The sequence below is a fragment of the Oncorhynchus mykiss genome, chromosome 1 (assembly GCF_013265735.2).
Source record: "Oncorhynchus mykiss isolate Arlee chromosome 1, USDA_OmykA_1.1, whole genome shotgun sequence".
In the NCBI taxonomy this organism is placed as follows: domain Eukaryota; kingdom Metazoa; phylum Chordata; class Actinopteri; order Salmoniformes; family Salmonidae; genus Oncorhynchus; species Oncorhynchus mykiss.
In genome coordinates this window covers 28,690,299-28,711,141 of record NC_048565.1, presented here as the reverse complement: position 1 = coordinate 28,711,141, position 20,843 = coordinate 28,690,299, and the positions used below count along the sequence as shown (strand labels likewise).

Below are 20,843 nucleotides of genomic sequence, written 5' to 3'. Positions count from 1 at the left end.
CTCACAACAAATGAGACTCATAATGTGCAAGGTCCCAGCTGTTGGAGGTGCAGAAGAGTTAGACAGGAAATAGAGATATACTAGAAATAACAGCACTGTGATTATCCCCTGTAATAAGATGTGTCTCACATGAAAATAAATCACATTATTGCTGCTGGTAGTCTGCAGATACCCATACTTTTGAGTAATTGAGTAATTGAAGTATAATTGTTATAACTGTTAGTCTTATAATAGAACAGTACATGGCAGGCTCTCTATGAATTCACTGTTAGATTAATTATTTAAGGTATGCCTACCCAGTCAGCCCCTTTTGTTTTTAGGGCATTCATGGCAGCCTTGCTGTAAAACACTGTGATACTGGTTCCCACAGAACAAGACTGTTGGATCATGCATTGTTAGCGTATTGCTAGCTTTCCAAAGCCAGCAAACAAGTATAGATAAGACCATGGAATATACACTGCAGTCACAATACACTTTAATTCTGATTAGGCTAAATAAAAAAGTGAGAATATGAACACACAGAAAACAGTGCTTGGTTAATCAAATTCTACATTTACATAGTTTGGTTTTCCCTACAAATGTCCCCTCGCCCTGTTTAAACCTGATTTGACTCCACTATCCATCCATGCACTCTCTTCTCAGGTGCTCCTGTCTAATAATGGGCTCATCGAGGCCACCTTCAAGCTGGTTCCTCCCAGCTCAGGGTTTGGCCAGTGTTTCTCCTTCAGCCCTACTGAGGGGATGGTTCCCGCTGGGGCCTGCCAAGCCATGGAGGTCTGCTTCTCCTCCAGCACCCTGGGGGTCTTCTCTGAGGAGTTCGTCTTCACTGTGGGGGGAAACCCACAACCTATCAGCCTCACGTTTAGGTAACACTCGCCCTATCACCCCTCTCATCCATCCCAGCACAGTCCTCAACCTCTCTATCATTGTCTTGTTAGGGTCTGTACAGTACATCACCACTGCGGTAGATAAAGCATTGGCGAGCATGTCCAGACACATATATCACCCCATACCACAGCAGCTGGGTGATTCTCATGAAACCAGTTTTAAACACGTCTGTTACAAAACCATGAAGCATCTGCAAAAATCAAATATCATTGGAAAGACTAAGATGTCTAGTGTTTGGCAAATTGTCTAATTTTAAAAACATTTTACATTTTCACCAGAATTTAGAAAATCTTCACCCCAAATTCTCATTACCAACATTTGTCCGGATTAAATTCTCGGATCATTTTATACAATTTTACATAACTTATTTGAATAAAACAAAAAATATGTAACGCATAATAAACGAGGGGTTATGCATTATTTGGAACATCATTAATGACGTGGAAGGTGTGTTCCACGACACGCTAGTGGAGTCGAACTGACCTTCCACGGACTAGATACTAGATACTTAGATACTTCCATTACTAGATAGCTACAGTAGTTTCCAAGGTAACCAAACAAACAGACTTGGTTTACCAAACCATCAGTCCTAGCTTGCCACGATAAAAATCAAATTCAACAATGCCAATAACGTTTTCAATTCGACTTTTGCTTTCAAAAGCAGCTCAAACACAACGTGGAAGAATGAACTTTGCCATTGAATTCTACTGTCCAAATATACCATGTGTTATAGGGAAATAATTTACACTCTAGAATACCAATGCCATGGTATATGTTACTGTAGTTGAACCATAAATAATAAAAATAGTATACTAGTTGAAGTTTACATTAAACTATAATATTTATTATGTAAAAACACAGTGTCTGTGGACATGTGCCTCATTACTATACCACCTTTTCAAGTTCCTGACAAAACTTGAATCACTTTTTAAATAAAGTTTTATTCAACCATTTTTTAAATTTAGCTAGGCAAGTCAGTTAAGAAAAATGATTATTTACAATGACGGCCTACCCCGGCCAAACCCTAAAGACGCTGGGCCAATTGCCTTCAAAATGATGTTCTTATTCTCAAACGCCCCCTTTACCCATCTGTGCCTTCTCATGGCCAAAATGTCTAAAAAGCTCAAATTGGGAAAAAGTCAGAGAACCATTACCTTACCAACATGGAGTGTATGAATGGGCTTAGTGATGTGGTCAATTGCTTGCTCACTCATTACAGCGGTCTCCTATTACTTGCAGATTAGGCTAAGGTCCTCTCATTACCGAAACACAAATGTCTCATTACCGTGTAATTTTTCGGGCCGTTTCGGTAATGAGAACCTTAATTTCTGTATTGATTATATGCTAATTGTAATGTATAGTCAATGGGTGTGCTGTGCTGGTAACTTTATTTATTTACTAGGACCACTAATACCTATTGTATAGATTTTTAATAAAACAACAGTTATTTGACTAAGTAGGGTTTGTCAAGAAATATGGGATGTTTAAACCCCATTTAACTTACTTTAAGCCACAATCTGCAATTTGTGTTTCAGCAAAGAGTTACCCCACTACTTAAAGGAGGATATCCCCCATTGTGACATGTGTACCTGTTTTCACACTTAAGTACACTGAGTGTACAAACATGAGGAACACCTACCTAATATTGAGTTTGCACTCCCTTTCACCGTCAGAACAGCCTCAATTTGTCGGGGCATGGACTCTACAAAAGTGTTCTACAGGGATGCTGGCCCATGTTGACTCCAATGCTTCCCACAGTTGTGTCAAGTTGGCTAGATGTCCTTTGGGTGGTGGACCATTCTTGATACACACAGGAAACTGTTGAGTGTGAAAAACCCAGCAGCAACGAGTGTGAAAAACCCAGCAGCATTGCAGTTTTTGGCACACTCAAACCAGTGCGCCTGGCACCCCCTGAATGGCACACATACACAATCCATGTATCAATTGTCTCAAGGCTTAAAAATCATTATTTAACCTGTCTCCTCCCCTTCATCTACACTAATTGAAGTGGATTTATCAATAAGGGATCATACCTTTCACCTGGATTCACCTGGTCAGTCTAGGTCATGGAAAGAGCAAGTGTTCCTAATGTTTTGTACACTCAGTGTATTTTTAATTTAAATTGATTTAACTAGGCAAGTCAGTTAAGAACAAATTCTTATTTTACAATGACGGCCTACCCCGGCCAAACCCACCCCCCCTAACCCAGACAACGCTGGGCCTATTGTGCATCTCCCTATGGTGGGCCCCGATCACAGCCGGTTGTGATACAACCTAGGATTGAACCAGGGTCTGTAGTGACACCTCTAGCACTGAGATGCAGTGCCTTAGAGTGCTGCTCCACTCGGGAGCCTAAAAATACTGTTGTTGTTTGATGTCCCAAGAAAAATGTTGGTCCATATCGCACGTATTTACAGTAGGTACTTTATAGGCATATTGTGTTATGCTTTTTGCCCATAGGAACCCATTCAATCCAGAAATATATATAACATTCTTTACAACCATAAATATCCACGTACTAATACACCAATATTACCTGTAAAGACCTTGAATATTTTTTTTTGTCACTTTGTTACGTTTTAGTCTACTTTTGACTTTTGAAAATACTGTACGTGCATGTACTTACATTACTTATACTGAAATAAGGGGTATTTTAGTCAATTTCATTAAGATCAGTGATTTTAGTATCATGCAAGTCATTTGGGATTAGCAAATGGCACACTTTGATGATTTGTTGGTTACTGAATCTCTGATAGAGATCAGTCAAATTTTGCTAAACGATGCAACACTCATTATCAAAACATGTAGTCTCCGAAACCTGCTTATCATTACCGTAATGCACCAATATTTAGGAAATATTAAGAAAAATTGTACTTTAATTTAGCAATTTTGGCTTAAATCGGATTGTGTGATTTTTGTTCTTTATCCAAATATGTGTGCATAAATAAAATGCATAAATAACATGCATACATACACAAGTGATTCTAAAAAGGTTATGTGTTATGTGTTAAATGTTAACAATTTATTTGTAAATATTTTTATTATGTTTAACTTAGGTCTTTTCATTAGACTTTGAAAACTGTTGTGGTAATGAGAAGTTTTGCATTGTTACGGTATTTGTGGAAATTGTGGTAAAATACATCATATCTGATCAAAAAACATAATAACAATAATTATTAAATAAATTACTACAGATTACTCACAGTTTCATGAGAATGACCAAATGACCTACATTAATCCACCGAATGCTTTGTCTCCTGAATGCTTGAATACTTGCTCTCCCTGACTTACATGTTTGATTAGCACATTTTTATACTCTAGGTTTGAGTAAATGACTCCCTTAACGTTGTGTTTAAACTACAGAATTACCCTTCCACGCTGTCATCCAAGAAATTGACTAATCTTGTTTTTTTCTTCAGTTGCTCTATACTTGCCCAACCCAGTGTAATTATTATGCATTACCCAGTGACCTTCATGCTTGCTGGTCAGCACAAATGTATTCTGTATTTCCTGTCTCTTTTATCTCTTGTAGGGGTTGCGTAATAGGCCCCACTTTTCACTTTAGCGTTTCAGAGCTCAACTTTGGGGATGTGTCCTTTGGTGAGTTAAGCTATGGTTTGTTTTTCATTAATCCTCATTGATGATGCCTGTTACTCACGCTAGATGCTTGTGTTAGGCTTGGGGGCACATTTATCAAACAGTGCATTTGAGACACACTGATAATACCTACTGCTTTGTATTTACAGTATAAAGCACAAGCATAACAATGAATGACAGATGCAAATAAACAACCATTACTGCAAGTCTACGAAATAGATGTAGCCCACAATATACACTGAGTGTACAAAACATTAGGAACACCTTCCTAATATTGAGTTGCACCTCCTTTTGCCCTCGGAACAGCTTCAATTTGTCAGTTATGGACTCTAAAAAGGTGTCAAAAGCGTTCTACAGGTATGCTGGCCCATGCTGACGCCAATGCTTCCCACAGTTGTGTCAAGTTAGCTGGATGTCCTTTGGATGGTGGACCATTCTTGATACACACAGGAAACTTTTGAGCGTGAAAAACCCAGCAGCGTAGTAGTTCTTGACACACTCAATCCGGTGTGCCTGGCACCTACTACCATACCCTGTTCAAAGGCACTTAAATATTTTGTCTTGCCCATTCACCTTCTGAATGGCACACATACACAGTCCATGTCTCAATTGTCTCAAGGCTTACAAATCCTTCTTTAACATGTTTCCTCCCCTTCATCTACACTGATTGAAGTGGATTTAACAAGTGACATCAAAAAGGTATCAAAGCTTTCACCTGGATTCACCTGGTCAGTCTATGTCATGGAAAGAACAGGTGTCCCTAATATTTTGTACACTCAGTGTATAATTAAGCAATAAGGCCCGAGGGGGTGTGGTAGATGGCCAATATACCACGTCTAAGGGCTGTTCTTACACACGACGCAACGACACAGCCCTTAACTCTGGTATATTAGCCATATATCACAAACCCTTGAGGTGCGTTATTGCTGTTATAAACTGGTTACCAACGTAATTAGAGCTGTAAAAATAAATGTTTTGTCATGCTTGTGGTATATAGTCTGATATACTACGGCTTTCAGCCAATCAGCATTCAGGGCTCTAACCACCCAGTTTATAATTGGCAATGTGTATTGTTTTGCAGTAATAGTCCCATACAAACAGTATTGGCACACTATACCTTCTTGCAACAATTACTGCACACATTTACTCCCACTCTTCACTGCAAAGTTGTCATTTTGGATCTCCTAAAATAGGCCTTACTAAAATAGGCCTTACACACTATTTGACCCTTCCAAAAATTGTCCAAGTTGATACATTTGGCATTGGATGTCTTTTGAGCAGGCCTATCTCTCATACATTTTTATGGTCCACTCAATTCTCTGCCTGCAATGCATCATGCATGTGCATGGCTTACAAATGGCTTACTGTAGAATGAGACTAACACACTATTAGCCACGGTAGAATGCACATTTTTCTTGTGATCAATAACAGCAAAGGTCTTTGCAGACAGATAATATTTACAGTGCCTTGCGAAAGTATTCGGCCCCCTTGAACTTTGCGACCTTTTGCCACATTTCAGGCTTCAAACATAAAGATATGAAACTGTATTTTTTTGTGAAGAATCAACAACAAGTGGGACACAATCATGAAGTGGAACGACATTTATTGGATATTTCAAACATTTTTAACAAATCAAAAACTGAAAAATTGGGTGTGCAAAATTATTCAGCCCCTTTACTTTCAGTGCAGCAAACTCTCTCCAGAAGTTCAGTGAGGATCTCTGAATGATCCAATGTTGACCTAAATGACTAATGATGATAAATACAATCCACCTGTATGTTATCAAGTCTCCGTATAAATGCACCTGCACTGTGATAGTCTCAGAGGTCCGTTAAAAGCGCAGAGAGCATCATGAAGAACAAGGAACACACCAGGCAGGTCCGAGATACTGTTGTGAAGAAGTTTAAAGCCAGATTTGGATACAAAAAGATTTCCCAAGCTTTAAACATCCCAAGGAGGACTGTGCAAGCGATAATATTGAAATGGAAGGAGTATCAGACCACTGCAAATCTACCAAGATCTGGCCGTCCCTCTAAACTTTCAGCTCAGACAAGGAAAAGACTGATCAGAGATGCAGCCAAGAGGGCAATGATCACTCTGGATGAACTGCAGAGATCTACAGCTGAAGTGGGAGACTCTGTCCATAGGACAACAATCAGTCGTATATTGCACAAATCTGGCCTTTATGGAAGAGTGGCAAGAAGAAAGCCATTTCTTAAAGATATCCAGAAAAAGTGTCGTTTAAAGTTTGCCACAAGCCACCTGGGAGACACACCAAACATGTGGAAGAAGGTGCTTTGGTCAGATGAAACCAAAATTGAACTTTTTGGCAACAATGCAAAACGTTATGTTTGGCGTAAAAGCAACACAGCTGAACACACCATCCCCACTGTCAAGCATGGTGGTGGCAGCATCATGGTTTGGGCCTGCTTTTCTTCAGCAGGGACAGGGAAGATGGTTAAAATTTATGGGAAGATGGATGGAGCCAAATACAGGACCATTCTGGAAGAAAACCTGAGGGAGTCTGCAAAAGACCTGAGACTGGGACGGAGATTTGTCTTCCAACAAGACAATGATCCAAAACATATAGCAAAATCTACAATGGAATGGTTCAAAAATAAACATATCCAGGTGTTAGAATGGCCAAGTCAAAGTCCAGACCTGAATCCAATCGAGAATCTGTGGAAAGAACTGAAAACTGCTGTTCACAAATGCTCTCCATCCAACCTCACTGAGCTCGAGCTGTTTTGCAAGGAGGAATGGGAAAAAATTTCAGTCTCTCGATGTTCAAAACTGATAGAGACATACCCCAAGCGACTTACAGCTGTAATCGCAGCAAAAGGTGGCGCTACAAAGTATTAACTTAAGGGGGCTGAATAATTTTGCACGCCCAATTTTTCAGTTTTTGATTTGTTAAAAAAGTTTGAAATATACAATAAATGTCGTTCCACTTCATGATTGTGTCCCACTTGTTGTTGATTCTTCACAAAAAAATACAGTTTTATATCTTTATGTTTGAAGCCTGAAATGTGGCAAAAGGTCACAAAGTTCAAGGGGGCCGAATACTTTCGCAAGGCACTGTAAGTATACTATGACACTTTTTTAATCTCAGTGGTTATTTGTGTGGCAATTCTCCCCACACAAACCATACATTTTATAACCTTACAGATAAATCAAAGTCTCGATTATGAGTTGCCCTGTGGCATTGCAGCTGTATATCAGATAACAGTGTTTGGAATTATCTCTGCACTAACCCTTAGAACTGTAACATTGCTTGCTCTCTGTTTCATTCCTTATCCCTCCTTTCCTACAGGTTTCCCTCACACACTGACCTGCAGTCTGAACAATACTTCTCTGGTTCCTATCAACTTTGGGCTGAGGGTTCCAGGGGATGGCAGTGGCCCTTCCAGCATCACCAGTGTCTCCCAGGTGTCAGACCTGAGTAGGACAGAGTGGAGCTCCAGTACTGTACCAGACCGGCCCATTGAGTTCACCCTGACACCCAACTCAGGAACTGTGCGTCCTCAGGGACTGGTTGACATCCAGGTGTGTTAGAGGAGCAGGGAGCATTACCAGAAAGTAATCAAACATTATTCAAATGAAAATGTGCTTATGCACTCACTGTAGTACAATTTAATGGTGTTATTAAATGTAGGTGCTGTTGGGTCATGCTGAGTCAGCTAGCTTTCCAATTAGTGCTAAAGTGTATGCTGTAGGTTTTTCATTTGAGATTTAGAATAAACTAATCATTCGATTAATTACCTCTGATCGAAACGGATTTAATCAATGATAGCCCCTGAGGGGGGCAGAGCGTAATTGTAATTATCCTGTGGAGAAGTTGAATATAAAACAAATCTGTTGCAGATAAATGCCTGGGGAAGCTGCCTTTCTCCTTGTGGCTCTGCAGAGCTCTGATTATTACATCAGCCTGCTCTGGTTGCCTCTGGTTACTGAGTGTCATACGCTGGTCTTTTCCTATCAATGGGAGACTGTTTGGTCTTTTCCCATCACTTTAAGCTGTCAGCAGCCCTGCCGTGGGCATATCAGGGAATCTGTGCAGCTGTCTTCGGTGCTTTGTATAGGGTGTCTCCTGTCTGCCGCCCTCCCTTTGGCTGTCTGCAGCACGCTGCTCTGCTCTCCAGCCTAGTGACAGCACAGTGGCACTCCGGGGCTCTAATGAGATCTCTTACAAGACCAGAATAATGTATGTAGAAGAGGTCAGGGGAAGTCAAATGTGCTGGAGGGAGATAATCTTCATCACCTAGACCAGAAAATGGGCCCTGGCTAACCTTTCAAAGTATAGGAAGGTACTCATGGATGGAAGGTGCAGAGATAACTGTTTCTCCCCATATGCAGGCACCTTTGACCATGCAGTCTACTCTACTTCTTCTTGATGAAAGTAGCTTAGTAGGGTTCTACTGTATGTAGTATAGGCTATGTCAAGAAGTGTAAAGAAAAAACAAAAGGAACATGATTGCAAATTATTGCAAATTAAAAAAGTAGTGTAATCTGTAAATATATTTGCAGGGTTCTCCCCCAGATATTTGAAGAAGGTGGTGCTGCTGAGTACGGCCGGGGGAAGGCCCAGAGGGCGGAAGTTTATGAACACATGTAACTGCCATTTCCTGCCATCTAGAGCAAAAAGTGGTCTTACATGATAACACATCAGTTTAAAAAAAAATGTTTACATAGGGGTGCAGCCAGTCCACAAATTGGAGCAGCGCCTCTCTTACATTCTTTGGGGAGAACCCTGATTTGCCAAACAAGGACAGTAGAGGTGCCATGGTTATGTCATGGTTATGTTTGACTGTTTAACCAGTATGTCTGCTGTGTACCTCCATCTGTAGGTGACTCTGTGCTCCAACAGTGTGCAGCGCTACAGCCTGGCTTTAGTAGTGGACGTACAAGGAGTTGGGGAGGATGTGCTGGCCCTACCCATCAATGCCAGGTTAGAGGTCTAGATCCAGGGTCAAAACACACCTCTTAACTACAATAATGTCCTGATTTATCATAAGGGGGGGAACTCCTCATTCAGAGCAGATGATTAATAGTCCTTTCATTCATTTCAATGTCAGAGACCCCTTATAGAAAACTACTTCATAACCTCAACACATCAATGTAGAGCTGTAAGCACATAGGGATAATTATTCTACTGTGCAGGCCAATATGTGTGTAACCTAAAAGGTGAGTGGTGTATTAAGCTTGGGTAAATGTCTGTGTCCGTAGGTGTGTTATACCAAATGTTCTTCTGGATACCCCAGTACTACAGTTCCAGAGATGTTTCCTGAGTTACCCTTACGAGCAGTCAGTGAAGCTTACTAATGACAGTGACCTGCCTGCATGCTATGGCCTTCTGTTCCAGGTTAGATTTGAAGTGTTACTGTTTTATAATGTTTCAGTGTCTCTGACTTTCTGGTCTCTCCACCATCCATTTGTCTTTGCTCTACGCTTGGCTTCCCTTGATCACTGCCAAGGAGCAATTCTATTGTCTTTGACAGACAAGTTTATCAGGCCACTTACTGTTTGGGTGTTTCAGTGCTTCAGGCATTTCTCTAACACTGTGTCTGTGGTCCCTCTCTCCAGGAGTATGAGGAGTACCCGTCTCTGCTCTACTCCAGTGCCCACCCACGAGGGGTCATTCAGCCCCACAGTGCTGTGGACATCCCCCTGGCTCTGCGGGCTAAGACTGTTGGCAGGCTTCAACAAACTGCACAGATTGCTATATTTGGGAAGAAGGAGCCTCCTCTGGTGAGATCATGTTTGTTCTTGTGTGTGTGTGTGTGTGTGTGTGTGTGTGTGTGTGTGTGTGTGTGTGTGTGTGTGTGTGTGTGTGTGTGTGTGTAGCCTTGCATTTATACCCCTGGTCCCTCTAATTTCTTGGAATTCCATAGAACCTGCAACTGTCCTGCATTGGGGAGGGTCCGGTAGTCCATGTGATGACCACAGAGGTGGCCTTTGGCAACATACCAGTTCTGACCGATGTCTCCAGAACACTGCAGCTCTCAAACCAGTCCCCGATACCAGCACGCTTTGTGGCTCAAATGGTGGGTCAAACTTAACAAGGGGAAATTCTCTCTCCCTTAAATCCTCTCTCCCATTGGCTCTGTTTACCTCTGCTCATTTTCTGCTACATGCTGCCTCTGATTCATTTCTAACCTTATTCAGTGTGTAATTAATTAGTTAATTGGTTCAATTATTTTTTAGCTTTCTGGATATCAGGCTGCCAGTGCAATCTAATCCCAATAGCAACTCATCAGACTTTTACATTTGCTCCATGGCCCTTCCTTTATTACTGTGTTACATCTGTCCTCCTAAATCTTCATAGTCTTTACCAATAGGCACAAATTAGAAACATAACAATCAGAATTTCATCGTCTTCAATTCATTAATTCTGCAGACCTTTTGCGATAGATGGGGCTTTGTTTACTCTCGCCCTAAGATGTTTTACACAGTAATGTGGGTTTGTTCTATTACACATACTGTACATTGTGTTACTAATGAATCCACTGAGTATAGTGTTTGCTCTGTCTCTATTTCTGTTTGATGCCTCTTTTTTTGATTGGAACCCTGCTATGGTGGGGCCTTCAAGTACTGCAGTCTACACAAACACACACACACACACACACACACACACACACACACACACGTGCACACACACACACACACACACACACACACATGGTATCTTGGATTGCGCTTAAATCCTTAAAGTGCAGTGCTGTGGAAATGAGCGAACACTCTTTTGTCCTCCAAGGCTAAAGAGATGTGTGTTGATAAGGCAGCCATTTTTATAGAGCAATTTCAAGCATCAATCGTTGGTGATTCTTCCAGAATTATATTAGAGTCGATCGATAGCATGGCAAAGAGCCAGCCTACTGGGCACAGACGTCAGTTCACCATCTAGTTTTGATTTACATTGAGTTGTCAACTAGCGTGAATCCAACAGGAAATCAAAAAAATTGTTGTCATGTCATTGGCTTAAGATTCAAAGTTGGGTGAAAAGAAATACGAAATTCCTTTACATGGATTACTTTTTTAAAAACCGATCAATGTCATCACATTGAATGTATTTGCTAAAATAACACGGAAACAACATTGATTCAACCAGTCTTTGCCCAGTGGGAAGTAATACTGGATAGCAAAATAATGTGAAAGATTTAAAAACAAAGTATACATTCTATTTGTACTTTGTCATTAGTATATTCTAGACTGTTCATGATGGCACTATACTGTTCAATCTACTGAGTTTTGCAGTGGTTTCCATTCTAAACCTCATTGGCTGTGTTTACACAGGCAGCCCAATTCTGATCTTTTTCCCAATCACATTAGATCTTTCACATCAGATCTTTTTCAGCTTGATCTGCTTGGTCAAAATACCAATTAGTGAAAAAAAGATCAGAATTGGGCTGCCTGTGTAAACGCAGCATTTGACATGCCATGGTTCAAAACAATCAATTGTATTAAGCCTCTCTAATGCAAGTCTGATCTGATTATTGAAATTTCAGCTGGGTTGTTCTTCACTCAGTTCCTCCTCTCAGCGAAGACACCCCTCCATGATCACCTTTGTATCGACCGGCGGCTCATCTCTCACTAGCTCTCTGCCACATAAAGCCTGAGAAAGTGAACTATGACGCTCAGGCTGTGTTTACGCAGGCAGCCCAATTCTGATGTTTATTTCACTAATTGGTCTTTTGACCAATCATATCAGCTCTGAAAAACATCTGATGTGATTGGTCAAAAGACCAATTAGTGGAAAAAATATCAGATGACTCCAGAATTCACACAACGCTCACATGGATGGTTAGCGTGTGTCTTCTATGTGAGGTGTAGTGGATCATTGTTTCAAGGGCAGTTTACTCCCCTTTCCCTGCAGGTCTATCTGTAATGAGCTGACATCCCACTTTGAACTGCAAGGGAATATGAAATACACTGTAGTGTACGCTCTTAGAAAAAAAGGTGCTATGTAGAACCTAAAAGGCTTCTTTGGCTGTCCCCATAGGAGAACCCTTTGAATAATCATTTTTGGTTGCAGGTGTTCCATGTCCAATCCTTTCTACAGAGGGTTCAACATGAAACCCAAAACTGTTCTACCTGGAACCAAAAATGGTTCTCCTATGGGGGCAGCCGAATAACCCTTTTGGAACCATTTTTTGTGGGTTCCAAAAGAGTGTAGAGAGTCTATTAGAATATATTCATTATGACTAGACATCTTCCTAAAAATCTACCCTCATTCTGTCTTACAGGCTGACAGAATATGTTTATGTCTGAATGATCGGTTGGTTCTACATGACTGCTAGTAACATTAAGATCTTCTGTCTCCAGCAGACCATGCTCTGTTCAATAAGGTCTCCTCCACACTCCAACAGACACAGAAACTCCAATTAAATTCAGTGCATTGCACAATGTCAGTGTAAGGAAGTTGCATGTTGTAAAAAAAGTGAGTATTACTGCCCTTGCTTATCTAGTTTGTAGACTAGCGAGTTTGTTAGATAAGATAAGGCCCCTGCAAACACTGAGCTCATTCAGGTTCTTTGGTTGCTGTTCAAAAGCAAACGTCATGATGGCAGTCAATTGTGATGATTCTGCTTAGTCCATGGAAGCATCCAGATAGTTGGATGAGGCCTCCAGTGTGGTGGTGAAATAAAGCATCAGCAATCAGAAAGCCCAATCCAGTGTTCCAGAGCTGGATTCAGTCAGAATATCCCAATTAAAGCACTATGTGTATCAATCAGGATGCTGCTGCATGGAGAATTGATTTTAGTCCTCTTTCAGCTAATAGCTAAGATATAGAGAGCTGCTGGTGCACTTTGGGCTTATCTCCTGATGTGAACAAGGCTGAAGATGTGGTTGTAGAGAAGATTAATGTGCCTTCTTTTTAGATGAGTTCCTTATTGAATGTAAATTCATTCAAATCGATCAGAAATCTGGAATGGAGCAGAATAGGATGGGGAAAGTAGGTTTCTCATCTTTTTTTCTTTAGATGAAACATACTTTCAGATAAAGATCCAATTCTCAAACTGAATTAGAAGGAAGGCTATTAGTGAAAAACAAGCACAGCGGGGTGATCCTTGTATCTATCTCAACACAGCTTTTGGGCCGTTGATCTGTTAAAACCTCAGCCTGTCTGTTATTGTTTCAATTAGCAGCTTCACATTCTCTGTAAAACTGATAGACGAGTGAGCTTCCCCACTGCAGCCTTCCTCTGCCTCCACCAGGCTACCAAGAGGCCCACAGATAAGACAGTATAAGTAGGGAAGAGACTGGAGGGAGCCCGGACATGCTATTACTACATGGCCTCTCATTGTAAAACACGGCATGGCTCTAGAGCCAGATAAGGTTCTGCTAAAGGTGTCAAATTGCTTCTTGTGTGCTGCCCTCGTTTTATTTCTCAATCTAAAGCACTCAGACACTCTGTAAGAATGGGCCAATAATAGAGTTTAATAGAACATATGATCTCTATTGGCCTAATCATAAAAGGGTTCAATGCCTGTTGTTGCCTTTGGCTAACCTCCTGGATGTTTGGCTAACCTGAGGATGTTTAATCAAAATTACAAACATACTCTTACAAAGCCCCTCAGTGAATCTATCGTGCATTTGTTTTGGCTCACTGCATACTTTATACTGTATTATTTTTCTATTACCACCTCAAATGTTAGAACCTATGTAACAGAAGTCCACTGTATTTTTCCAGGTGCGCAGCAGGTCTCTGTGGCGGGTGGAGCCAAGTGAGGGAGAGGTTCCACCCCAGGGGAAGCTGGAGCTGAGGCTAGTGGCTCACCTGGATGACACCCTGCATTTCCAGGACAAGCTGCACCTGTCCATCCAGAATAGTGAAACACACACCATCCCTTTTTCTGCTACTGGCAAGGGCACTACTATTGTCACCAACCGCCCTTTTGCCCCCAGTCTGGACTTGGGAGCCCATTTCAGGTAGGCATAGCTACGAGTGAGGAAATACTGAAAGTGCATACTTTACATATTCAATCAAGTCAGTCATTCAAATCCTTTTTATTCTTTCCCCCTGAAACCTTGTCTTCTGTTCTCCCATCCCCAGCTCTGGTCCATGTCAGTACCATTTTAGAGTGACCAACCGAGGTCGCCGCTCCCACCAGCTGTACTGGACAACGGATGGGTACCCCCAGTTTCGCCGAAGAGTTCCCCCACCCGCCAACACAACCAGGGAGGGAAAGGGTCGCAGCTCCCTGGTACCCCCACCTGTAGATGGGCCAGTCTTCAGCCTGCACCCCATGCGTATGGAGCTGGCCCCGGGACACACTGCCGACATGGTGCTGGAGGGCTCCTCTGACTCTCCCAAGGTGGGAAGATGAGACAATGGTTGAAAACACTCCTCTGTCAGACACAACCTAGATATTCAGTTGAGATCTAGAAACATACACACTCCCTCAAAATACACATACGGTATGCTTCTCAATGAAAATCTATGCGGATCATGCATTGTGTGTTACGTGGAAAAAATGCGTTGGAGTCGACATTGGCAACAATGGTCTTCCTCAACACCTAAAGTTGTTTAACTTTGAATAAATTATTTAATTTTCTTCCCAAGACCTACTATGTTTCACCATATTATACCTTTATGAACTCCAGTTTGTTCAGCCAAACCAGTTCCATTTAGTGGAGCATTACCAGTGTTTGGTGATAGTAATCACAGCTGGTTATTAACATTTGCTAACATTTGAACAAACATGTGAAATACAGTCAGTGCACTCTTAGCTAGCATATTAGATCACGACACAGGGGGTTCAAGGTTGAATTCTACAGAGATAAAGGTGTAGAATCTTCCCAAAGTAACACTGCACAGGCCTGGCTGTTGACTTCCTCTCTGGGGTATTACTGGGATGCCTATTGATTGAAAGAAGGAGAGGGAATGAAGCAAGAACCAGAGATAAGCCCACGCCACTGCAACCTCTGCTGATCCCTTATATCTTTGAATGGCTATTGTGGAGTTGTAATTCAGGAAAGCCCAAGCAAAGCAGAGTGTGGCTATGTCTCAGAAAAGCTTTGACAGGGCTCTATTTCTGTTGGGTAGTTATAGGAAACTATGTCACATTTATACCTAGACAAGGTCACAAGCTGAGCTTAAGTGCAGAATTGTATCTGCTGGTATAAAGGTTGTGTTAGCAGTTGATGTTATTATTCAATAACACAGGCCCCAAAGCAAATCAGTGGTAGAAAAATAGGTTTATTCAAAGAGAAAAAATCTAAGTTGTTATGTTGGGAAGTAGATGACAGTTGTTCTTTCTTCCCTGTCCTCAGGTGGTTAACCTTCTGGTTAACTAATTAGAATTCCTTGCAGTAAAATTGGGCCAATGGTCAAGTACCAAGTATCCTGTTTCAGGTTCAATGTATAGACAATTCGAACCAATGAGAACTTGCCACAAGGAGCTATGAGTCCTGAACTGAAACCCCTACACAGATTCTAAACAGATGTTGAACTGAAAAACAACTATTTCCATTGATCGTTAATTCCCTATTGACCTCTAGTCCACTGTGTTGTGTATTATCTTAAAATATTCTTACAGTTGTCTTGAGTTAATGGGATGTGTGAACTGAATACCTGTGTTTCTAACCCAGGTGGTTCGAGAGAGGCTGGTGTGTCACGCCATCCTAGGTCACCAGAGTGGGAAGGAGCGCATCATGACGGTGGACGTCACATGTCGGTTTGTCTCACCCATCCTGGACATCTCCTCCCAGCAGCTTAGCTTCTATGTGGAGAAGGTGTGTGACACCAATCACCCATCACCCACATTTGCTGCCTCTCTGCTCACAATGCAAGTGCATTGAAGCCTTAGTGCATGGAATTCTTCTCATAAGCTTCTACAGTCATGGTGTAGCCATCCATGCCCAATGACACATATTTCATAATGCTTGCAGTGTTTCCCCTATATGCATTTAGCAGCAGCGTACCATCACTGCTAAATCATGGCCGCCACTGTAAAAAATGTTTTATATATAATGTAGCTGTATAGATGTATGCCACGGGATGACCCCGTCCGCCGCCCCGCAGGAAGACCCATCCCCCTACTAACTCTGCCACCGCTGCTGAAAAAAATCCCATGGGAAACACTGGCTTGAAACATTAGACCTCACATCAGTCATTTGTTCATTGAAGGCATTCAGTGTTCAGCAGATCAATGATTGAGTTCTGTTGAGACATTGTGTTTATTCGATGTTCTCCAGCTCCAGTGTCAGGAGTCCATTGCTCCATGAAGCTGGATCATGGTGATTATCTCCTAAGGAAATTAAACTGTATACTTCTGCACCAGTTCGTTCCTGATTTATGATGTGAAGATGGCAATGGTTCTGACAGATGCACAAAGCTTTGCCCCAGATTATGTTAGTGTAACCAATAATATATGGACCCAGTGGACATGAGAGGAAGTTGTTGACCAGAGGGGTTCGGCTCAAATCCAAAATTAGTCCACTTATTGCAGTATGCTTAAACCTGAATACACATTATGCCTATTGGAAGATGAACTTGGGTTTAAGCTATTTTCAAGGATTCTATGGGGATAGCAACAAGTACTTTGCACTCTCCATCTCATATCATCAGAATGATTGAATTCTGAATGAGAGAAAGAATGAGGCGTCACCTCTATCATCATAATGAAATTATTTCCTGTCCCCCCTATTTTACTTTTATTATCACTAGCACAAACTCTATCACAATGTTTGTATAACGCCCCTTTTCATGCTGAACCTGTGCATATTTTTACACATACAGAACCATTTCAGGTTCTGTTGCTGATCAGCCTTTCAGAAATAAAAATAATAATTTATTTCAGTGGAATTCTTTTATCTGACTCTGTCCCATTCATCTATGTGTTGACAGCCTTTCCTCTAGATTTACAGGCTGCTTGTGCAGCAGACCTCTCTGGGATAAAGCAATTAGAGAGAGGGAAATGGGATGGGGGAAGGAATGGAGAGGGAGAGGGAGAGGGGGGGAAAGGAATGGGTAAGGAGAGACAGCAAGAAATAAAGGGATAAGAAATGCAGTAGAGTTTAGAGGAGGAGGGAGAGAGGCTGAGAATGAATTGCAGATGTATAAGGCCTGCTGTAAATTGTGTTGCCCACACAAGAAAGTGATAGATAGAGATTATAGATTGAGTTATTTCTGCTTTGCTTAACCTTTGAGAAGTTATTAACTACAGGGCAGCTTTTATATGGGCATTATAGTCAATTGACTTCCAGTCTCTAGAGTTTACTGTATTGAATAGCGGTAGTTACTCTTAACTTATTTAATTCATCTTCCCAATCAGTCTTATCTTTCCTTTTCTAATGTGTGTGTGTGTGTTTGTGTGTTAGAATTCTGAACGTGTGACTGTTGGTGCCCCCACTGCAGGCTCCAGGTGTCTCTCTGCTTCCTCTCTACCAAAAGCTGCTCCTGAGGAATGTGTCGTCTCTGGCCCTCTCTCTGCAGCTCACTCTGGCTGAGCCCTTTGGTCTGTCTGACCACGATGGTGATCACACATGTGTCACTTCTAAGGTACATCCTTCTGCAGGCAATACTTGTACAATACATCGCAGGGATTATAGCCTTGGTTCATACTTAACATAATCTGACACGTTTAATTATTTAAAGGTATCTGTACCTAGTATTGAGGGGCAGGTACCATATTATGTCCATGTCTCTGTGTTGGTAGACTTTGGTACTGGCTGTAGGAGTGCAGACGGAGCAGTGGGTACGCTTCGATCCCTTATACCGCCAGGACAGTATGACGCGGGTGGCTGAGGAGGTGCTGGAGGTGCGCTACTCAGACCATCCTCAGCAGGACACGGTGGGCCTGAGGGGAGAGGTCCACTTCCCGAACCTGCACTTCTCAAGTGCGGCTCTGGACTTTGGCTGTGTACTGAACCACACCGAGGTTCAGCGCCAGCTCACCATGACCAACTGCAGCCCTCTGTCTGTGTCCTACCACTGGGCCTTCCTGGTCGACCAGCAACAGTACAATATCAGGTAGAGAGCCTAGTCCACCTCAACAACGTCACTGTTAGACTTGTTTAGCCACCATCCCTGGGAAAGAAAACTCAAGATTTAAGCAGAGAATATCCCTGACCTTTGTATGTGTATTCCTAAACACTTCCTTACCTTCCCTATATTGGTTGGCATATTGTTATAAATGGTTGGGGATATTGTTTATTGTGGTTCCACTGTTTATTTGAGATTATATTGAGGCATAAAAGGGCTCCAGTTTTCATGTAGTTCCAGGAGGGGACAGATGGTGCAGAAGCCGCTGGTATAGCCGAGGAAAGGAACTCCTTATTAAGAATCCATTTAATCAAGCTGTTCATTTCCCCTTCAACTGAAAAGATGCTGAGCATCAGACTGCTCATCAAGCCACTTTCCTTCCTCCTAAGAGGCTGATACGAAGTTCCACTCCTGTAAACTGTGTGTTTGAAATGTGTAAGCACATACCATACTGTACTGTACTGGAGTGGCCACCTCTGGGATTATGGATTTAAAGTTGTCTGAGATGGGAAAAGCAAGATGATTGCACCTTTCGTAAAGCCAAATCCAGCCATTCTCTAAGGAAACCAACAGGGAAAAAATCATCTGAGACGCTTCAATAAAAAGTTTGATCTACTGACGGTGCACACGTATTGCTATTTTCATCTACATCTCTACCTTGGCAGCCATTCCTTGGATCCATCTTGAGAACACAATGTAAACCAGTCCAAAAGCCTGTCCTTGGAAGTGGCTACTCAGCACCACACTCTCTTAATCTCCTCACACCAGTCAAGAAGGGATCCAATCTGTTACACTATAACTCTTTGGCTACTATTTCAAGCTATCTATTTTGAGGGAATATGAACCTCAAGCAGCTCCACAATATGGAGTTGCCTTCAGTAGATATCAGTTCATTATGCACAGAGATATATAGACTCCATATCAATGATGTCCTGCTTTTTGTGATCACAGCAGGGTTTCTGTAGTGTGTACAGATAACAGATTTTCTGCAAAATAATTTGATTGTAGAAATTATTATAAGTTATTATTAAAAATACTACACTCTAAGCACTCAAAGTAGTCAATGCCCATGTTGGCTCTGATGTTAAATCTGAGCTGTCAATACAGCTCCAATCTCTGGCAGCGTATTGTAGAGTTTTTATAGTTTTTAATTGTTCTTCAGCTGCTGCCATGTCCTGCCTCAGAGGAATCAATAGTGCTGTACGTGGGGCTAAAGTGCAGGCCAGTGAAGATTTATCACTCAGCCTCCTGCTTTTTCATTTCTCCAGACCCACCCCCTTAGAAGTGGATGACCCTTCCTATCAATATTCACTTGGTTTTCACAATGCACCGGCCAACCTGCTAATTAAATACCTATCAGTAATTCAATCATTGGTGATCCTGCTATTATTATTTTCATCCGCTTAGCTAACTGATTTATGGTGTATATGTTTCTGACAGACAGTTTGCCCTGCTGTCCTTTTCTTTTTTGGTGCTGATATATTTCACTTCCCCAGGTTTCCTGAGCAGACCAACGTGAGTGAGGGAAGAGTAACCACACATGAGGAGGAGAGGGATACGCGATGGGACCTGTCCAAAACTAGAAACATTGACACCAGAGTGGACTCAAACAGGTCTGATCCTGCCGTTCACCAAGCTCCAGCACTTGCACCCTGTATCTGAATAGAATGAGCAATATAATGTATTTATATCATGCCAACATATAGAGAGAAATTTCAGATCAGAGATTCACAGCAGGCTTATTTCATACGATAGTGACCGCATATGGAATCCAATTTTTTTTAACATTACATTAACTGGAAATAATTCCAAATGGTTGAAGAACTGGATTGTCAGCATCTAGCCCAATTATAGCAGAGTATAATCATTTCAGGCGTCTCCCAGGAGGGTCTTCACTTCAGACAATCTTTGAAAAGGCATTTGGCTTCGTGGGCTACATTAACGATATAAAAACAAAAAATCTACTTTTCTCTCTCTGCTGACAGTTTTGTGTAATTGAAATGTTATTTGTTCCAGAGACTTCTGAGGTGTCTGGGGATTAGTGTGATGGAATGTCAGCACATACACACACTCGTGCACAGACACACACATGCACATACATGTGCACACACACACACACACACACACACACACACACACACACACACACACACACACACACACACATACACACACACAAATGCTTACAAATGAGGGCAATGGGACAAGATAGAAAGCTTAAAATCATATATTGTATAGTGAGACAAAATATGGTGGTTCCTCCTGACAGTGGTCCTCTGGAGTATATTAATTTAACCTGTTAAATTATCTTTGCTGGTGGCACGAACTGCCATAGAATTCCCCATACAACACTGCCCCCTGCTGTTACTCC

At 41.7% G+C, this 20,843-nt stretch overlaps 1 protein-coding gene across 3 annotated transcripts in view; it reads left to right on the top strand.

Annotated features, from left to right (window-relative positions):
- The window catches only part of hydin (HYDIN axonemal central pair apparatus protein), a 73,770-nt gene that overhangs the window by 26,167 nt on the left and 26,760 nt on the right, over positions 1 to 20,843 (top strand). For all 3 annotated transcript variants that reach the window (XM_021597922.2, XM_021597913.2, XM_036975199.1), the window contains exons 12-24: positions 643 to 866; positions 4,421 to 4,488; positions 7,799 to 8,031; positions 9,333 to 9,433; positions 9,712 to 9,847; positions 10,069 to 10,233; positions 10,377 to 10,529; positions 14,177 to 14,415; positions 14,540 to 14,801; positions 16,078 to 16,221; positions 17,846 to 17,989; positions 18,147 to 18,460; positions 19,969 to 20,085. In XM_021597922.2, coding sequence (XP_021453597.2) covers positions 643 to 866; positions 4,421 to 4,488; positions 7,799 to 8,031; positions 9,333 to 9,433; positions 9,712 to 9,847; positions 10,069 to 10,233; positions 10,377 to 10,529; positions 14,177 to 14,415; positions 14,540 to 14,801; positions 16,078 to 16,221; positions 17,846 to 17,989; positions 18,147 to 18,460; positions 19,969 to 20,085 — 2,300 coding nt within the window. The remainder of the gene's footprint in view (positions 1 to 642; positions 867 to 4,420; positions 4,489 to 7,798; positions 8,032 to 9,332; positions 9,434 to 9,711; positions 9,848 to 10,068; positions 10,234 to 10,376; positions 10,530 to 14,176; positions 14,416 to 14,539; positions 14,802 to 16,077; positions 16,222 to 17,845; positions 17,990 to 18,146; positions 18,461 to 19,968; positions 20,086 to 20,843) is intronic.